The sequence below is a fragment of the Lissotriton vulgaris genome, chromosome 5, assembly GCF_964263255.1.
Source record: "Lissotriton vulgaris chromosome 5, aLisVul1.2, whole genome shotgun sequence".
NCBI classification, from domain to species: Eukaryota; Metazoa; Chordata; class Amphibia; order Caudata; family Salamandridae; genus Lissotriton; species Lissotriton vulgaris.
In genome coordinates this window covers 793,789,915-793,807,693 of record NC_141693.1, presented here as the reverse complement: position 1 = coordinate 793,807,693, position 17,779 = coordinate 793,789,915, and the positions used below count along the sequence as shown (strand labels likewise).

General features: G+C 37.2%; 1 protein-coding gene across 1 annotated transcript; it reads right to left on the bottom strand.

Moving 5' to 3' along the window:
• Positions 1–346: 346 nt before the first annotated feature.
• Positions 347–16,949, bottom strand: LOC147711591 (uncharacterized). The gene is made up of 3 exons (XM_086919510.1): positions 16,845–16,949; positions 8,520–12,159; positions 347–390 (listed from the first exon to the last, which is right to left on the bottom strand). Exons 2-3 carry the CDS (start codon positions 12,118–12,120, stop codon positions 347–349), a joined length of 3,645 nt encoding a protein of 1,214 aa, XP_086775636.1. The 5' UTR covers positions 12,121–12,159; positions 16,845–16,949.
• Between the last annotated feature and the right edge of the window lie 830 nt (positions 16,950–17,779).

The following is a 17,779-nucleotide window of genomic DNA, read 5'->3' as shown; positions in this document are numbered from 1 at the left end:
AGGATACAGTGGGCGACGCTTATTCTCCCCTGCGAGTTGGGGGGTGTGGGTGCCCCGGACTTGGAACGCTACTACCGAGTCGCGCAAGCTGCTCATCTGCACTCATGGGTCCACGGTGATGCACGCACGCCGCATTTGATCCTAGAAAAACTGTTTGCAGACCCGCTCCCCTTGCCTGCCACGATCTGCCTCCCGGTAGATTGCTCTGTTGGACGAATGGATTCCCTTAAGGCGACTAACCACGCATGGCATGCCTTGGCGCGTGCCCGCGGCTGTACTATGTTGTACTCCCCACTGATGCCGATGGAGTGGGCGCTCTGGCTGGACCCCCTAGGAGAGAAGGGCGTCATTGAGGCCCTTCGCTCTCTCGGAATTGCGAAGATGGAGGATCTGTTTACAGAAGGCACTTTAAAACCTGGGATCAGCTTACCCCCACGGCATCGGGCCCCTCATTACTCCAGAAATTCCAGTTCCACGGGCTGCGTTCTGCGTTCCGGGAGGCCCTGGGTTCGGCTATGGAGGAGCCGGAGGAGGTCTCTGAACTGACCTATATCATTAAAACTAAAACACCTGCTAAATTAATCTCGCATGTCAACAAGCTGGGAGTGGCGCATCAGCGCCTACTACACTCTAACGCTAGAGCAGCATGGCAGGAAGATCTGCAGTCGCCCATCGACGACAACACGTGGCGATACTGCTGTTCCAGTACACATAAAATCAGGCACAGGTTGGTGCATTTCAAGTTCCTACAGCGGGTGTATTACACTCCTGAACGGTTGCACCGATATGGCCTCCGGCCTTCGGCGGAATGTGAGCGTTGCCGAACGCCGATTGCCGACTTTTTTCACATGGCATGGCTCTGCCCTGGGGTACAAGCTTTTTGGGGGGAAGTCTTCACTGAGCTCGATCGGATATTGGGAGAGGCACTGCCTCGCACTCCAGCACTGGCACTACTAGGCTACTCTAAGCCACTCCCCCCATCTTTACGTCGGTTGGCCGATATGGCGCTGCTGATAGCCAGGAGAGTGGTGGCGGCTTGTTGGATGAGAGGGCCTCTCCCCACCAAGAAGAGGTGGGCAGGGGATTTACAGTACTGCAGTACTCAAACCGAGCTGTACAGTGACTTACTCCCGCCTAGGAGCAGACCGAAAAACTTTTGGGGCCTCTATCAGGAATATTTGCAGAAAGGAGAGGAAGGTGGTTCAGAAACTTCAGAGGTGGTGGACCTTCAGGGCCAAGTATCGGAGTAGGGGGTCGGGCAACCACGGGACTCTCCCCTCGGGGTGTGGAGAGGTGGGGGAGGTGGGGTGCGACAGGGTTGACTTACAGTTCAGGGTATCATTGGGGGTTGCATTGGATGGATTTCGGAAGGGACTGACATAATGGGGTTGGGGCTAGGATGGGGCACTCAGCAGTCACACCAAGCGTTATCCATGATCCGGAGTACATAGAACTTCCGCAGGCACACTCACGGGAGGGAGGGGGGAGTTGGGATGGGAGTTTAGGTAGTTTTCTTTGACCATTTCCCCCACATAAGACCTTGCTAACAAGTTTTCGTCAGGGGATGGCCTGCTGTCATGCTGCACCTTACACTGCCTACAAGGTGGTATCACTGTTGGTTATACTGGTCTAGCGCCAATTCGCCTCGCCGCCGGGCTCCCGGGATGGCGGCTAAAATGGCTGTGTACACCATTTGGCTACAATGTTCTTGTGATGTGTAGATACCGTGCAATGTATGTCTGTAAGTGCTTATGTGACGACAATGGCTTTGCTGTTAATAAAGGTCTTTTTCAAAACAAAAAAAAAACTCTGTGAGCCACCAGGCCCGAAGGCTCCAAACAGTTGCTGCGTCAATACTGGCAAAAGTGCCAAGGGGGGCTCTCAGACATGGGGACAGGCTCTGAGGCCCCCCCCCAGCTTCGGCGCACTACCGCTCCAAGTTGTTTTGCCTTGAGATGGAAAGTGGCAGGGTCTTTGAGTCTTCGTGTATATTTTATATATATATATATATATATTCACTGAAAAAACCATAGGTTTCACACCAGTTATAGTTAGGAATTGGCATTTAAAAAACCTATTAAATTCACTGAAAAAACCATAGGTTTCACACCAGTTATAGTTAGCTAGAAATTTTACTGATATAAAACCATTGAAATTCCCACGTTATAGTTAGTCGGACTCACTATAACTTGCGCGTGCAATGCACTGCTGATGACGTCACATATTACATCACTCATGACATGGTCAGTGACATCACTCATGACATCACTGATGACACCATCCAGTGAATATGTGTCTTTCTGAAAAATAAATATTAGTGAGTTATGTTTAAATATTTAAATACATATATTAGTGTTTCACTTTGTGTATAAGTGGCTACATGTGTTGATAAGTAGCTACATGCGTATGTATATGGGTTATTTGATATTTTTATTAGTATTAGTATGAGTGTCTATATGGTTTGGTGGAGGTATTACTTAGCACATAGATGCATGAGTGACTGACTCTTTGTTTGTATGTGTTTTGAAGACAGCATATGTACAGGACTGTATGGGTGGATGAGTGTCTATATGTGTTTGTTAGTGAGTGAATGACTGTCTCACTAGTGTCTTTATCAGTAACTACATATGTTTTAATCTAGTATATATGAATATTGATGTATATAACTGAGTATATGTGAGAGTAAGAGATTGTAAGATTTCCTGTTTAAATAAGTATGTGTTTCTATAAGTGATTGTTTAAGAGAATAAATATGTGTAATTTTCAATAGAAGTAAGGTGGAAGTGTGTGTATAACTCTATTTTCAAATAAATGGTTGTTCAATAGTTTATTTGCACGTGTGAATATGTGTGTGAATAACTTTTGGATGAATGTCGGTGTGTAACAGAATGTATAGGTGTATCTCTTCATATGATGAGTGAGTATATGTATGAGTGACTATATAGAACTGTTGGTGAATGAGTGGATGAGTATATAGATAGTGGAAGTACAGAATTGCTTGTTGTAACTGATATAGGTATGTCCATTTTTTAAAAATTTCAGTTTCTATTTTTGAATATGTGTCTCAAGGGTTACTTTACACTGAGAGGAGGTCTGTCACTGTGTCACAAGGATGGTGTCATCAGTGATGTCATGAGTGATGTCACTGACCATGTCATGAGTGATGTAATATGTGACGTCATCAGCAGTGCATTGCACGCGCAAGTTATAGTGAGTCCGACTAACTATAACGTGGGAATTTCAATGGTTTTATATCAGTAAAATTTCTAGCTAACTATAACTGGTGTGAAACCTATGGTTTTTTCAGTGAATTTAATAGGTTTTTTAAATGCCAATTCCTAACTATAACTGGTGTGAAACCTATGGTTTTTTCAGTGAATTTCATAGGTTTTTTAAATGCTAATTCCTAACTATAACTGGTGTGAAACCTATGGTTTTTTCAGTGAATTTCATAGGTTTTTTTAATGCTAATTCCTAACTTTTTATTCATACTCATACCTATGTGTTTTTTAGTGAATTGCTAAAGTATGTTTTTGTAAAAATGAACACTATAATGTATATTGCGATAATATTTTTAATTTAAAATATTTTTTTTTTATATTTCACTTTGGTGCGCTTTCGGTGCGCGCACTGGTGCGCGTACCGTCAGCGCACTAACAAAAAAAAAGAAAAAAAAATGAAGGAGGGACTGTGTAATAGATAGTAAGACAGATAAAAACTGTAAAAGGAAGTAACTGAGAAAAGAAAAATGAGTAATGGAGCAAAAGAAAGAAGAAATAGGAAGAAGACTAAAGCAGAGGTTAAGGGAGAATGTAAATGGATGTTGAAAGTAAAAAGAAGGACAGTTAAGTATGGGAATGTCAGGTAGTGACGGAATCAGAGGAAAAGAATAGCAGTGATTGAGGGAAAGTAAATATCAGTGAATATAAGTAAAGAGGGGTGAAAGAGGGTACATGTAAGTGAATAAGGGTAACACATGGGGAGTAATAGACAGAAAGAAGAGAGAGAGTAAAAGAAGGACTGTCACAAAGGGACTAAGTGAACCAGTAAAAAAGGTAAGTGAAGGAGTGTGCATAGGCAGAAGTACTGAAAGAAATTGAATGTGGTCGGAAGTAAACATGCAACAAAAGAATAAGTGAGGGAAGCAAAGTAAGGAAATAGGTGTGCGGTAGGGTGACAGAAAAATAGTGAAAATAAAACAAAAGGTGATAACAAAAAACATTTTACAAACACACTTACCATATAATCTATGCAAATTTGTATCTGTGAAAGATAAAGGAAAAAACATGTTATAATTACATAAAAATGTATATTAAAATAGAAGAAATAGTTCATGAGGTTTAAAAATCTACAAAAGTTTACTTAGAAATGAAGCAATAGTAAAGGATACAAAAACAGAAAGAAAGTAATGTAGAAAGAAAAAAAAAGGAAAAAGAAATAGTTGGAGATCAAATTCCTAAAGGTAAAAAAGATACTAAAAGAATGTAAAATATCAAAACAAAATGAGTAAAGATAAGAAACTAAAAGAAAAATGATTGAAAAAGAGAGAAGTCAGATTGATAAACTATAAATAAAATAGAGGAATAGAAGATGATTGAGAGTGAGTGAAGTGAAGTCACAGAGTGAAGGGATGAAAGGAATGAAGTTAGTATAGAACGATGGATAAAACAGGAGTGAGAGAGTAAGTACACAGAAAGACAAAAGGAAGAACTAACTGAACTACAGTACAATGAGTGTGAAAGAAAAAAAAATGGAGAAAGAGAAAGAGGGTTAGGAAACTAAAGCAGTGGTACTAAGAGAATATAAAAAAGATAAAAAGTGGTGGAAGGAACTGAGGAAATGCAGATAGTTCTTATTACATTAAGAAGTTGTGAATGAAGTACAGTAAAGAAACAGCAATGAAAAAAGAGTGTAAATTAGTAAAGAGAGGTAAATAAGGGTGAAGAAGAAAATGAGTGCATAATAATGTGAACACAATATAAATTACATAAAGCAAACAACACAATAACTTCTACAATATGTTACATTATTTATTTTTGCTGTTCTCAGAATATATTGAATTCCACTTAAATTAGTGAGTTCAAAGTCTTCATCATATAACAGCGGGGAAAAAAAAACACAATCTAAAAGATTGTGTTTAAAAAAACCCATTCAAACATACATCTCATATATGTACACTAATCTTTGATTCACTTACTTTTCCATGAGGCCAAGTAGAAGATAGTGAAGGTCCTTTTGGTAGAAAAAAAGTCTGCTGTTCCTTATAAGTTCCATTTCATCGACTTCCTATGAAAAAAGATCTAAAAACATCATACCATACACAATCCTCACGGCCAATTTGTGTCAGATATATCGGTATTTTTTACTTTGAGATCCACTTAAAGTATCTACATGAGATTGCAGATAGTGAAGATCCTTTTGGTGAAAAAAGTCTCCTGTGCTCTATAACTTCGATTTCATCAACTTCCTATGAAAAAAGATCTAACAACATCATATCTTACATTTTCCTCACGGCCAATTTGTGTCAGATATATCAGTATTTTTTACTTTGAGATCCACTTAAAGTATCTACATGAGATAAATAATTTCAAATATTAGATTAACTAACTAACTAACTAACTTTTATTAACTATTCCCGTCCTCAAAGGCCAATTCCCTTTACTAAAACTTTGGTTTTAAAAACACTAGATAAGAATTTGTAGAGTCATAAGGCAAACGTTGTTTATAAGTTAAATGAGAATCATTGCAGTAACTCCATCCATTTTCAGATTTTAAGTAGCATGTATAATGTCCTGAGGTGGTCGAAGGTCCATCATGATAAATAATAGCTTCAGTTGTAAAGGTCCTTCCAGAAATTGATAACTGAGAAGCCACAAAATTTTTGATAGAAGTTGTCAATTTAGTTCCATCAGGTCTACATCGTTGGAAAACTAAAATGATATACTGCCCATACCTTTGTATAAATAATGTGGACAGCATTGTACAGTTACATTGGGTACACACCATATTATGATCTGCTGCTTTAACTAGATTTTTAAAAGACACTGATTTACAGTCTGGTAAAGTCAAATATATAAATCTTTCAGTGTCTATTGTAGTAGTACTTGATAAACTACAATTGTGGCAGTCATGCTGCCATTGATAAGAAAGACTGAAAAGATTATCTACATCTACACCTTCATCTTCCAAAACACCAAACATATACATTAAAAATTCCTGACAATCCTGCTGAATGTTCTGTGAAAATTTATCTTGACCAGAACACAAATCTAAAATATTTCGAATTTCTGTTACACTTTCTATTTGTGCTGTAACACTGCTACATTTCTGAAACACAGAATTCAATAAACCACACAATCTTTGATCCCGATTTTCAACAATCTGTTCTTGTAAACTTTTAAGAAAAAAAACAACATTAACCACTACATTAGCATAGCAGTTGACACCAGAACTGTTTTCAAACTGAAATCCAACAACATTTTCTCCACAATTCTTTTTCTTCCTGTTTTCAATTACAGTTTTCTCTACTTTTTGTCTTTTTGCAACTACCTCACTACAATTATCCTCATTTCTTCTTTTTCGGCCTACCACACGTTTTTCAAACAGAGGATATTGAGGCAAATGTGGAGCATACTCTCTTCTTAACCTATTGTATTCTTTAACACAATCTAGATCTGCAGAAATCTTTGTCTCATCACACGCAATCAAATACAATCCTGATAAAGTTCTGACTCGAGATAATGCCACATATGCCATACCCTCTTTAAACACAGATCTTCCAATGTTCACCAATGCACTATCTACACTTAAACCTTGAGATTTATGAATTGTCACTGCATACGCCAAACAAACAGGAAACTGTTTTCGGCGAACATATAAGTCTTTTACAAGTAAAAATCTAGCAGAACAACGACTTATTTGTTGTACTTGTTCAATGCCATCAAATTTTATTTTTAAAAATTCAATTCCATCTCTATTTCTGTAATTCACAAAATCAACAACATAACCCATTGCTCCATTTACCAGACCGCTTTCAACATTTAAATTCCTTCTCAAAATGATACGACAATTTAAACACACATTCAGAGTCTTTTCAAAACCAGCTGTTTTTGAAATACTTTTCTCCAATGAATGCAATTTAATTTTCAAATTTTCTGACAAAACAATTGTTGCACCCATATGCTCTATTTTATCTATTGCTTCTAGTTTCACAATCTCTTCATTTTCTAAGTCTAACATTTTTTGGTTGAAGATGGAACATTCTTGCAGAGTTGGCATCAAACATATCCCAGATTTCTTCTCAGTCATTTTTTTAAAAATATTCTCTGGAAGAATGTTGTCATTTGGATACAAATTTGAAATTAATCGACTATGCAAAGCTTTTTTCCCTTTCTCAGTCATTTTTCCAATTCTTACATCTTGTAGAATATTTTTATAATCTTCATCCTTGGCCTGTCGCATATTTTGAAGCAGTTCAGCATATTTAAAATTTAGCCATATATTAACATTTCCAATGCTTCCAAGGGACTTCCTGGTATCTTCATGCGTGAGCATTTTAAACACTGGTTGTCCTTTTACTGGAGTCAACTGCAATAGATCTCCAAAAACAATAATGTGTTTTCCTCCAAATAACACATCATAGTCTGTTTTAAGAATTTCTTGCATTCTCAAATGCACAAAAGCAAGCATTAGATTTGAGACCATGCTTACTTCATCTATGATAAGAAGTTTCATTTTCTTCAAGACTCTTGAAACTTCAGAACACGCATCTCCAGATAGCTTGTTGTAATGCAATTTATTATCATGTTCAACTGGCAGCATCAATAAACGATGTAGAGTAATCCCTTTAATGTTATGTGCTGCCAGACCAGTTGGAGCAGTTACAACACAAGACAGTGGTGAATCAGTCCTTTTCTGCAGATAACTTGCAACGGCTTTAATTAGAAAACTTTTTCCTGTCCCCGCTTCTCCACTTACATACAGTCGGACAGGGTCAAATAATATACATGAGCACTCTTTTTTCTCATGTCTGAATCCATGTTCAATCTGCTCTGTGACTTCATCATATATCTTTTTCTGCTCAATGTTTAGTTGCGTTACCAAATCTTCTAAGTTAACTCCATCCTCTTGAGCTTGTTCCATAGCTCTTTCCACCTCATCCATGGCAGTGGCAGCTTCATTTTGGATAATTGGTCCTCCTAGTGGATCCTGGCTCAATGAAGTAGAACTCTGACTATCTTGAGAACTGTTTTTAGCTATCTCTTCAGCAATTGTGGTTTCTTGCTCCATTTCTTCATTCAACATTTGCAGATAATTTAGAAAAATAGGACATTCTATGGTATCCTTAGTTGCATTAAAAGAGTCTTCATAACAGAGAAAATCTCCAAGTAGTTCCTCTTCTGTACGCCATGGCTTAAAGAGTTGCAAAAGAGCTAAGTAGTAAAATTCTCTTTTGTCTGGAACTTCACAACTCAATTTTCGATGATTAATCAAATGGCCTTTTTTCTGCTTCACTAGACATCCTTCATAGCCAATGAGTGCATATTTTCCATTATTGATATCTTCTGTGATGTTCCTCTTATAACTGTAGTTTTGAAGAACTTCATACAAACATGTGTTCTCAAGGTGAGTACTTCTATTTGGATAGTATGTATCCAACATATTTGTCTTCAAAATATCTGTACTGTTTGGTTCTTTTTCCGCCAAATATTCAATTTCTTGTACAGATTTCAAAACTCGGTTTCGTGTGGCAGCAAGACCAAGACTCACCCAAATGATTGTTCTTGATTTGGCATAGAGACTTGCTGATGATAACCGATCAGAACATTCATATGCTCCAATTTCTCGATGCGACAACATCTTCAGACTGAAACTGTATAATTTCTTGCTTAGACTCTTTTCATGTGAAATGTCCTCCCACATTTCCTTCAGTTCTGTCTTTTCTTTTTTGGTGATGTAAGATGTCACATATCGAGCCACAGCAATAGAGTTGTCAGCAACGAACTGAATATCCATGTTAGCATTCCACATGGACAAAATCACTGGGTTGTAATCGTTGATGTACTTAGATTCTTCATTTCTTTTCAAATTATATGTGTTTTTGGGAGATTTTCTCGTCACAGTATGTCGTAGAGATGACATCAAATTATTTACTCTTCCCTTAGAAATCACTGGTCGAGGAAATGCAAAACGACATTTCGTGTAGTACTTTTCCTTGTTTTTAAATTTTCGACGACAGTACTTTCCACAACGATGAGATTGAAAACGTAAAACTTGTTGCCTTAAATTGTTTTCTTCAGTAGATTTTGGAACAGCACATGTTGAATACTCTTCAATGAAACTCATCACTGTTTCATCTGAATCTGTTCCAAATTTGGGTGCATCTTTAATCCACAACAACATATGTATATGAGGAGCACCTCTCGCTTGATATTCCTTCCTCCAAAAGAAATCCAAAACCTCTCCAAGGGGAGGATTTTTTTTGTTGGTAATAAAAGACATCATAGCTTCAAATCTATGATTAAAATATCTGCAAACATTCACTGGATCTAAAGAACACAGTTCTCCTGGTGTTTTCAATTCTATATTTGGTATGTTTTCATTTGCCTCTCGTAGAAATTGAAGTAAATCGTCCCATGCATACTCAGCACAGCTAAGAGTGAGGAACCATGTAGGAGTTCCTAAGTTTCTTAGCATACATTTCAATTCTCCATGACGACGAAACCAATACTCATTGGTTCCACGTTGACATGCCATGAGATTGATTAGCTGAGATTCCAAAATACTGTCTTGCAGATTAACTTTCTCCATAAAGTCCCTTGCACATACATTTTGCAAATGAGGTCCACTTTTTAATATATGATTAACTGCATAAGAAAGCCCAGACAAATCACTTTCAAACAGTAGATGAAATAAATATGGAATGCATTGACGAAACCTTGGATCTTCTGCATATAATCTTAGAGTCCGGTATTCAGCTGCAGGAATTTGAACTGGTCGATCATCATATCGTCCACCACAACCTGTTGGAAATAATTGTGGAAAACAACGAGCTTCCAAACTTTCTTCCCATACACTAATGGGACTTCCTTTTGCTGCCTTCATTTGAAACAAGTCAATTGCATTTCCCATTACTTCTTTGGAATGCAAAGGATGAACAGTATAATGTTCATATATTTCTTCAGTTCTAGACACATCAACTTTTTCAATTTGACCAACTGAAGAATCACTATCTTCTTCTGTAGCTGTTTCCTCAACTCCAACACTTACATGTTTGTAGTACTCATTGTTTTTAACTAAATACAACGTTGCCTTCTTGACTTTTTTAACATCCACTAAATCTTGCCAAATTTTCTTACTCTTTGTTGGAACCCCATTAACTAGAATAACTAAAGGATCTTCTTCTGCTCTTTCTACACCAATTGTATTAATATTTTTCTTTACATCTAGAGGCAAATAAACAACTCTTCCCTTTAATCCTCTCAGTAAATCTGATGGAGGCAATTTCCCTGTCTTAGGCTCCATGCGTACAATAGCCTGAAAAGGATGGACACATTGAATCAAAATAGATTCATAAGTATTTAGATCCATCAATTCAGAAGGAATATCTATCAACTGAAGATTATTATAAACTGCTCTTGCAGGCATTCTATTTTCATTTAATTTTTTCAAACAATAAGTGCAAATACGCTGATCCAAACTCAAATCAAAAGAATTCTCCACCAACAAATAACTTACAAAATCCTCCCATTCACTATTATTTTCCAATTCACTTTTTGCATATAAATCAACTAACCTAGTCTGAATTTTATAATGAGTCCGTCGACAACACACACAAGTTACATTAGGCCTCTCACTTGATTTCACCTTAAACTTGATAATTTCCTCATCAAACTTTTCAATACTTGAAATTTGTCCATTATCTTCTGCATTACCATCCATTACTATATCTATTTCTACACTGTCCTCTTTGTTCCCAAAATAACAAAACTCAATTTCTTCACAAATAGTCTTCACATCCACTTCAGATCCATGCAAAAGAGCACTATTTAACTGTTTAAGCTTAAGTGCAGGACTTTTTGCATAATACAACTTCCTCACTAATTTCCTTACGTTATTATGATGCACTGCTAACATCCTAAAATGATGAAAAACACTCCGACAAACTTTTCTAGAAAGACATGCTAGTGAATGCCCTTGCAAACCTGTGCTTTCTCTCACTCTGCAAGGATCTAACTCTTGCAGGATCTTCATTTTTTGTTTGAGACTTTTTTTACTATATGTACGTAAGAAATTTCGAAGCAAATCAATTGATTCCTGTCGCACACTACAAATACTACTGCATTTCCATGTGTACACTGGACCCTTAGTACGTCTCCCTAAAACTTCATCAGCTAACACCTCTTCTGCATCTCTAGGTACAAGTTTCTCTTTTTCCATCACACAACTATCTTTCACCTCATAGGCACGACCACTGGTGTCAACCGCATGCACCAAATCATTTTCCTGAAAGTAACTCTCCTCATTAAAAAAAGGCTCAGAACTTGAACTATGCATCCATTCACCAGAAAATACTTCACAAAAATTACTCCGATTAATAATTCTTTTCCATCTACTGTTCGATTTGAAAACATCCATTGCCTTATTAAGTATCCTAATTCTATTGATTATTAAAATAAATAATTTTTTCTTAACTTCAAAAGCCTGATCAACAATCTTTTCTACACTTTTCTTTTTCTTGTAAAAAGCAGCTTTTAGTTTAATTTTCTTTTCATTTTTTAGCAAATTTAAAACTACCCTATTGCGAAACATTCGCCTACGAATGTCCCTAAAAACATTTACTCTTCTATTGCTAACCATTCTCTTCTCTCCTGGTCCAATGGAAACATTTTTTGTGGGCTTCTCTTTCCTTTTTAGATTTGTTGACTTTTTCTGTATATTCACATTAGCAATTTCATTTTTTTTCCTACGACATATGTTACGAAGAAAAGACTTAATTGGCTTACCAGAAGCTTTTCTGGTGTTTTTTGAAGTAGTTGTTGAAGAGGATTCCATAAACTCTGTTGTTGATGTTCTCCTTTTCCGTATGGTATTTTTGATATTTCTTTGCCTTGAAGGCATTTTTGCTTGCTTTTCAGAAGTTGATTTGAATCTGTTGTTCTGTTAAAAAAACACATGAAAGACCACTATTAGCAAACAACAAAGTAATGTTAAAAAGCAAACAATATAAACAATAAATTGCAACATATTTAAGTTTATACAATAGCAACTCATGGCTTTATTTTTAAAGGCCTTGCGCCACCAGTGCGTCACTTATTACCCATGTTTAAAGTCAAGCATCGGCTGCACATGGCAATCATAAATAAGGGCCAAATACATATACCAATCAATTGCACCCAAAAATCGATTTTTGAATAACATGTAAGAAACACTGCGCAGAACCTATGTACAACCAATCAATATCATCAAACAAAGTCAGGGCCTTATTTATGAAAGCCTTGCGCCACCAGTGCGTCACTTATTACCCATGTTTAAAGTCATGCATCAGCTGCACATGGCAATCATAAATAAGGGCCAAATACATATACCAATCAATTGCACCCAAAAATCGATTTTTGAATAACATGTAAGAAACACTGTGCAGAACCTATGTACAACCAATCAATATCATCAAACAAAGTCAGAGCCTTATTTATGAAAGCCTTGCGCCACCAGTGCGTCACTTATTACCCATGTTTAAAGTCATGCATCAGCTGCACATGGCAATCATAAATAAGTGCCAAATACATATACCAATCAATTGCACCCCAAAATCGATTTTTGAATAACATGTAAGGAACACTGCACAGAACCTAAGTACAACCACTCAATATCATCAAACAAAGTCAGGCCTTATTTATGAAAGCCTTGCGCCACCAGTGCGTCACTTATTACCCATGTTTAAAGTCATGCATCAGTTGCACATGGCAATCATAAATTAGGGCAAAATACATATACTAATCAATTGCACCCAAAAATCAATTTTACAATAACATGTAAGAAACACGGCGCAGAACCTAAGTACAACCAATCAATATCATCAAACAAAGTCAGGGCCTTATTTATGAAAGCCTTGCGCCACCAGTGCGTCACTTATTACCCATGTTTAAAGTCATGCATCAGCTGCACATGGCATTCATAAATAAGGGCCAAATACATATACCAATCAATTGCACCCAAAAATCGATTTTTCAATAACATGTAAGAAGCACTGTGCAGAACCTATGTACAACCAATCAATATCATCAAACAAAGTCAGAGCCTTATTTATGAAAGCCTTGCGCCACCAGTGCGTCACTTATTACCCATGTTTAAAGTCATGCATCAGCTGCACATGGCAATCATAAATAAGGACCAAATACATATACCAATCAATTGCACCCAAAAATCGAATTTTGTTTAACATGTAAGAAGCACTGTGCAGAACCTATGTACAACCAATCAATATCATCAAACAAAGTCAGAGCCTTATTTATGAAAGCCTTGCACCACCAGTGCGTCACTTATTACCCATGTTTAAAGTCATGCATCAGCTGCACATGGCAATCATAAATAAGGGCCAAATACATATACCAATCAATTGCACCCAAAAATCGATTTTTGAATAACATGTAAGGAACACTGCACAGAACCTAAGTACAACTACTCAATATCATCAAACAAAGTCAGGCCTTATTTATGAAAGCCTTGCGCCACCAGTGCGTCACTTATTACCCATGTTTAAAGTCATGCATCAGTTGCACATGGCAATCATAAATTAGGGCAAAATACATATACTAATCAATTGCACCCAAAAATCGATTTTTCAATAACATGTAAGGAACACGGCGCAGAACCTAAGTACAACCAATCAATATCATCAAACAAAGTCAGGGCCTTATTTATGAAAGCCTTGCGCCACCAGTGCGTCACTTATTACCCATGTTTAAAGTCATGCATCAGCTGCACATGGCAATCATAAATAAGGGCCAAATACATATACCAATCAATTGCACCCAAAAATCGATTTTTGAATAACATGTAAGGAACACTGCACAGAACCTAAGTACAACCACTCAATATCATCAAACAAAGTCAGGCCTTATTTATGAAAGCCTTGCGCCACCAGTGCATCACTTATTACCCATGTTTAAAGTCATGCATCAGTTGCACATGGCAATCATAAATTAGGGCAAAATACATATACTAATCAATTGCACCCAAAAATCGATTTTTCAATAACATGTAAGGAACACGGCGCAGAACCTATGTACAACCAATCAATATCATCAAACAAAGTCAGGGCCTTATTTATGAAAGCCTTGCGCCACCAGTGCGTCACTTATTACCCATGTTTAAAGTCATGCATCAGCTGCACATGGCATTCATAAATAAGGGCCAAATACATATACCAATCAATTGCACCCAAAAATCGAATTTTGAATAACATGTAAGGAACTCTGCACAGAACCTAAGTACAACCACTCAATATCATCAAACAAAGTCAGGGTCTTATTTATGAAAGCCTTGCGCCACCAGTGCGTCACTTATTACCCATGTTTAAAGTCATGCATCAGCTGCACATGGCATTCATAAATAAGGGCCAAATACATATACCAATCAATTGCACCCAAAAATCGATTTTTGAATAACATGTAAGGAACACTGCACAGAACCTAAGTACAACCACTCAATATCATCAAACAAAGTCAGGCCTTATTTATGAAAGCCTTGCGCCACCAGTGCGTCACTTATTACCCATGTTTAAAGTCATGCATCAGCTGCACATGGCAATCATAAATTAGGGCAAAATACATATACCAATCAATTGCACCCAAAAATCGATTTTTGAATAACATGTAAGGAACACTGCACAGAACCTAAGTACAACCAATCAATATCATCAAACAAAGTCAGGGCCTTATTTATGAAAGCCTTGCGCCACCAGTGCGTCACTTATTACCCATGTTTAAAGTCATGCATCAGTTGCACATGGCAATCATAAATTAGGGCAAAATACATATACTAATCAATTGCACCCAAAAATCGATTTTTCAATAACATGTAAGAAACACTGCGCAGAACCTAAGTACAACCAATCAATATCATCAAACAAAGTCAGGGCCTTATTTATGAAAGCCTTGCGCCACCAGTGCGTCACTTATTACCCATGTTTAAAGTCATGCATCAGCTGCACATGGCATTCATAAATAAGGGCCAAATACATATACCAATCAATTGCACCCAAAAATCGATTTTTGTTTAACATGTAAGAAGCACTGTGCAGAACCTATGTACAACCAATCAATATCATCAAACAAAGTCAGAGCCTTATTTATGAAAGCCTTGCACCACCAGTGCGTCACTTATTACCCATGTTTAAAGTCATGCATCAGCTGCACATGGCAATCATAAATAAGGGCCAAATACATATACCAATCAATTGCACCCAAAAATCGATTTTTGAATAACATGTAAGGAACACTGCACAGAACCTAAGTACAACCACTCAATATCATCAAACAAAGTCAGGCCTTATTTATGAAAGCCTTGCGCCACCAGTGCGTCACTTATTACCCATGTTTAAAGTCATGCATCAGTTGCACATGGCAATCATAAATTAGGGCAAAATACATATACTAATCAATTGCACCCAAAAATCGATTTTTCAATAACATGTAAGGAACACGGCGCAGAACCTAAGTACAACCAATCAATATCATCAAACAAAGTCAGGGCCTTATTTATGAAAGCCTTGCGCCACCAGTGCGTCACTTATTACCCATGTTTAAAGTCATGCATCAGCTGCACATGGCAATCATAAATAAGGACCAAATACATATACCAATCAATTGCACCCAAAAATCGATTTTTGAATAACATGTAAGGAACACTGCACAGAACCTAAGTACAACCACTCAATATCATCAAACAAAGTCAGGCCTTATTTATGAAAGCCTTGCGCCACCAGTGCGTCACTTATTACCCATGTTTAAAGTCATGCATCAGTTGCACATGGCAATCATAAATTAGGGCAAAATACATATACTAATCAATTGCACCCAAAAATCGATTTTTCAATAACATGTAAGGAACACGGCGCAGAACCTATGTACAACCAATCAATATCATCAAACAAAGTCAGGGCCTTATTTATGAAAGCCTTGCGCCACCAGTGCGTCACTTATTACCCATGTTTAAAGTCATGCATCAGCTGCACATGGCATTCATAAATAAGGGCCAAATACATATACCAATCAATTGCACCCAAAAATCGATTTTTAAATAACATGTAAGGAACACTGCACAGAACCTAAGTACAACCACTCAATATCATCAAACAAAGTCAGGGCCTTATTTATGAAAGCCTTGCGCCACCAGTGCGTCACTTATTACCCATGTTTAAAGTCATGCATCAGCTGCACATGGCATTCATAAATAAGGGCCAAATACATATACCAATCAATTGCACCCAAAAATCGATTTTTCAATAACATGTAAGAAACACTGCACAGAACCTAACTAAAACCACTCAATCTCATCAAACAAAATCAGGGCCTCATTTATAAAAGCCTGGCGCCACCAGTGCATCACTTATTACCCATGTTTAAAGTCATGCATCAACTGCACATGGCAATCATAAGAAAGGCCAAATAAAAATACCATTCATTTGCACCCAAAATCGATTTTTAAATAACATGTAAAAAACACTGCGCAGGACTTATATACTAACATACAATTTCACTTCTAAAACATAACTATCTGCTTCCAAATATTCTCCATAGAGAAAATAAATCTCTATCTAAATTAAATGAATCATTACTTACCTTTAGAAATGCTTTTGGAGATTGAAAACAGTGTCAGACACACACACCAATTTTTCTTTAGCAGAGGAAAAGGTGTGCTCTCAATACACTGAAACCAAGACTGGCATAGAAAATCTCTATCTTTGTACACATATGCCTTAATTCAACCAATGAAAACTCTTCCCTCACTATTTTCAAACCAACACCCATCCCCCTCTCAAACCTTTCTATCTGTTACCATAGCAACTCCCTCCTAACTGAACTCTAAGGTTCAAAAGTTTATCTTACAATGTTGCAAATTAACTCAGCAAGGATGTTTGACCTGTGAATACAGCAGCCTATACAGGGTATTTTTGCTTTTGGTGATTTTTTTTAAACCATTCAAATTGCTTCTTTCACACAACATAACCATACACCCTAACTTTCAGTTTTCAACTATCTGAATCCACCAATCATTGCTAGTGATTCAAGAGCACAGAAACTCCACAATTATTTTTTTGTGAACTCCTACTGTTCCAACTGCCATTTCATTCCCACACTTCATCTGACTGGACCAGAACCTTCTCACATCATGTACTCTGTTTGGGTTATTGGACATAGCTACATCCACTGGGCTCAAAGGTATGCAGCTAGCAGAAATTTTCATAACCTTGATTTATCAAATGTGGAAATCAAGTGGATTGGCCACAGAGGATTAAAATGTCACCAATTGATACCATTGGTGAAAACCTTTTTGCATCTGCCAGAACCTGACCTTATAATTGTGCACTGTGGTGGAAACGATCTAGGCACATTAACTGGGGTAGGTCTGGAAATGCTATTAAAGGACACCTTTCATCAATTGATGATACTTTTTCCCCACACTGCCTTGGTATATTCCAATATATGCCAAAGACAGAAATGGAACTGGTCCAACCAATTTGGTCCACAATTTGAGAAAGCACGGAAACATGTAA

What these genes read in the sequence shown, in the direction of transcription:
- LOC147711591 (XM_086919510.1), bottom strand. Translation starts at nt 12,120, where the DNA reads ATGCCTTCAAGGCAAAGAAATATCAAAAATACCATACGGAAAAGGAGA. An exon ending in ACTCATTGGCTATGAAGGAT is followed by an intron (nt 391 to 8,519) that starts GTCTAGTGAAGC and finishes TTCTGTAAACAG; the next exon opens with ATCCTCCATCTTCGCAATTC.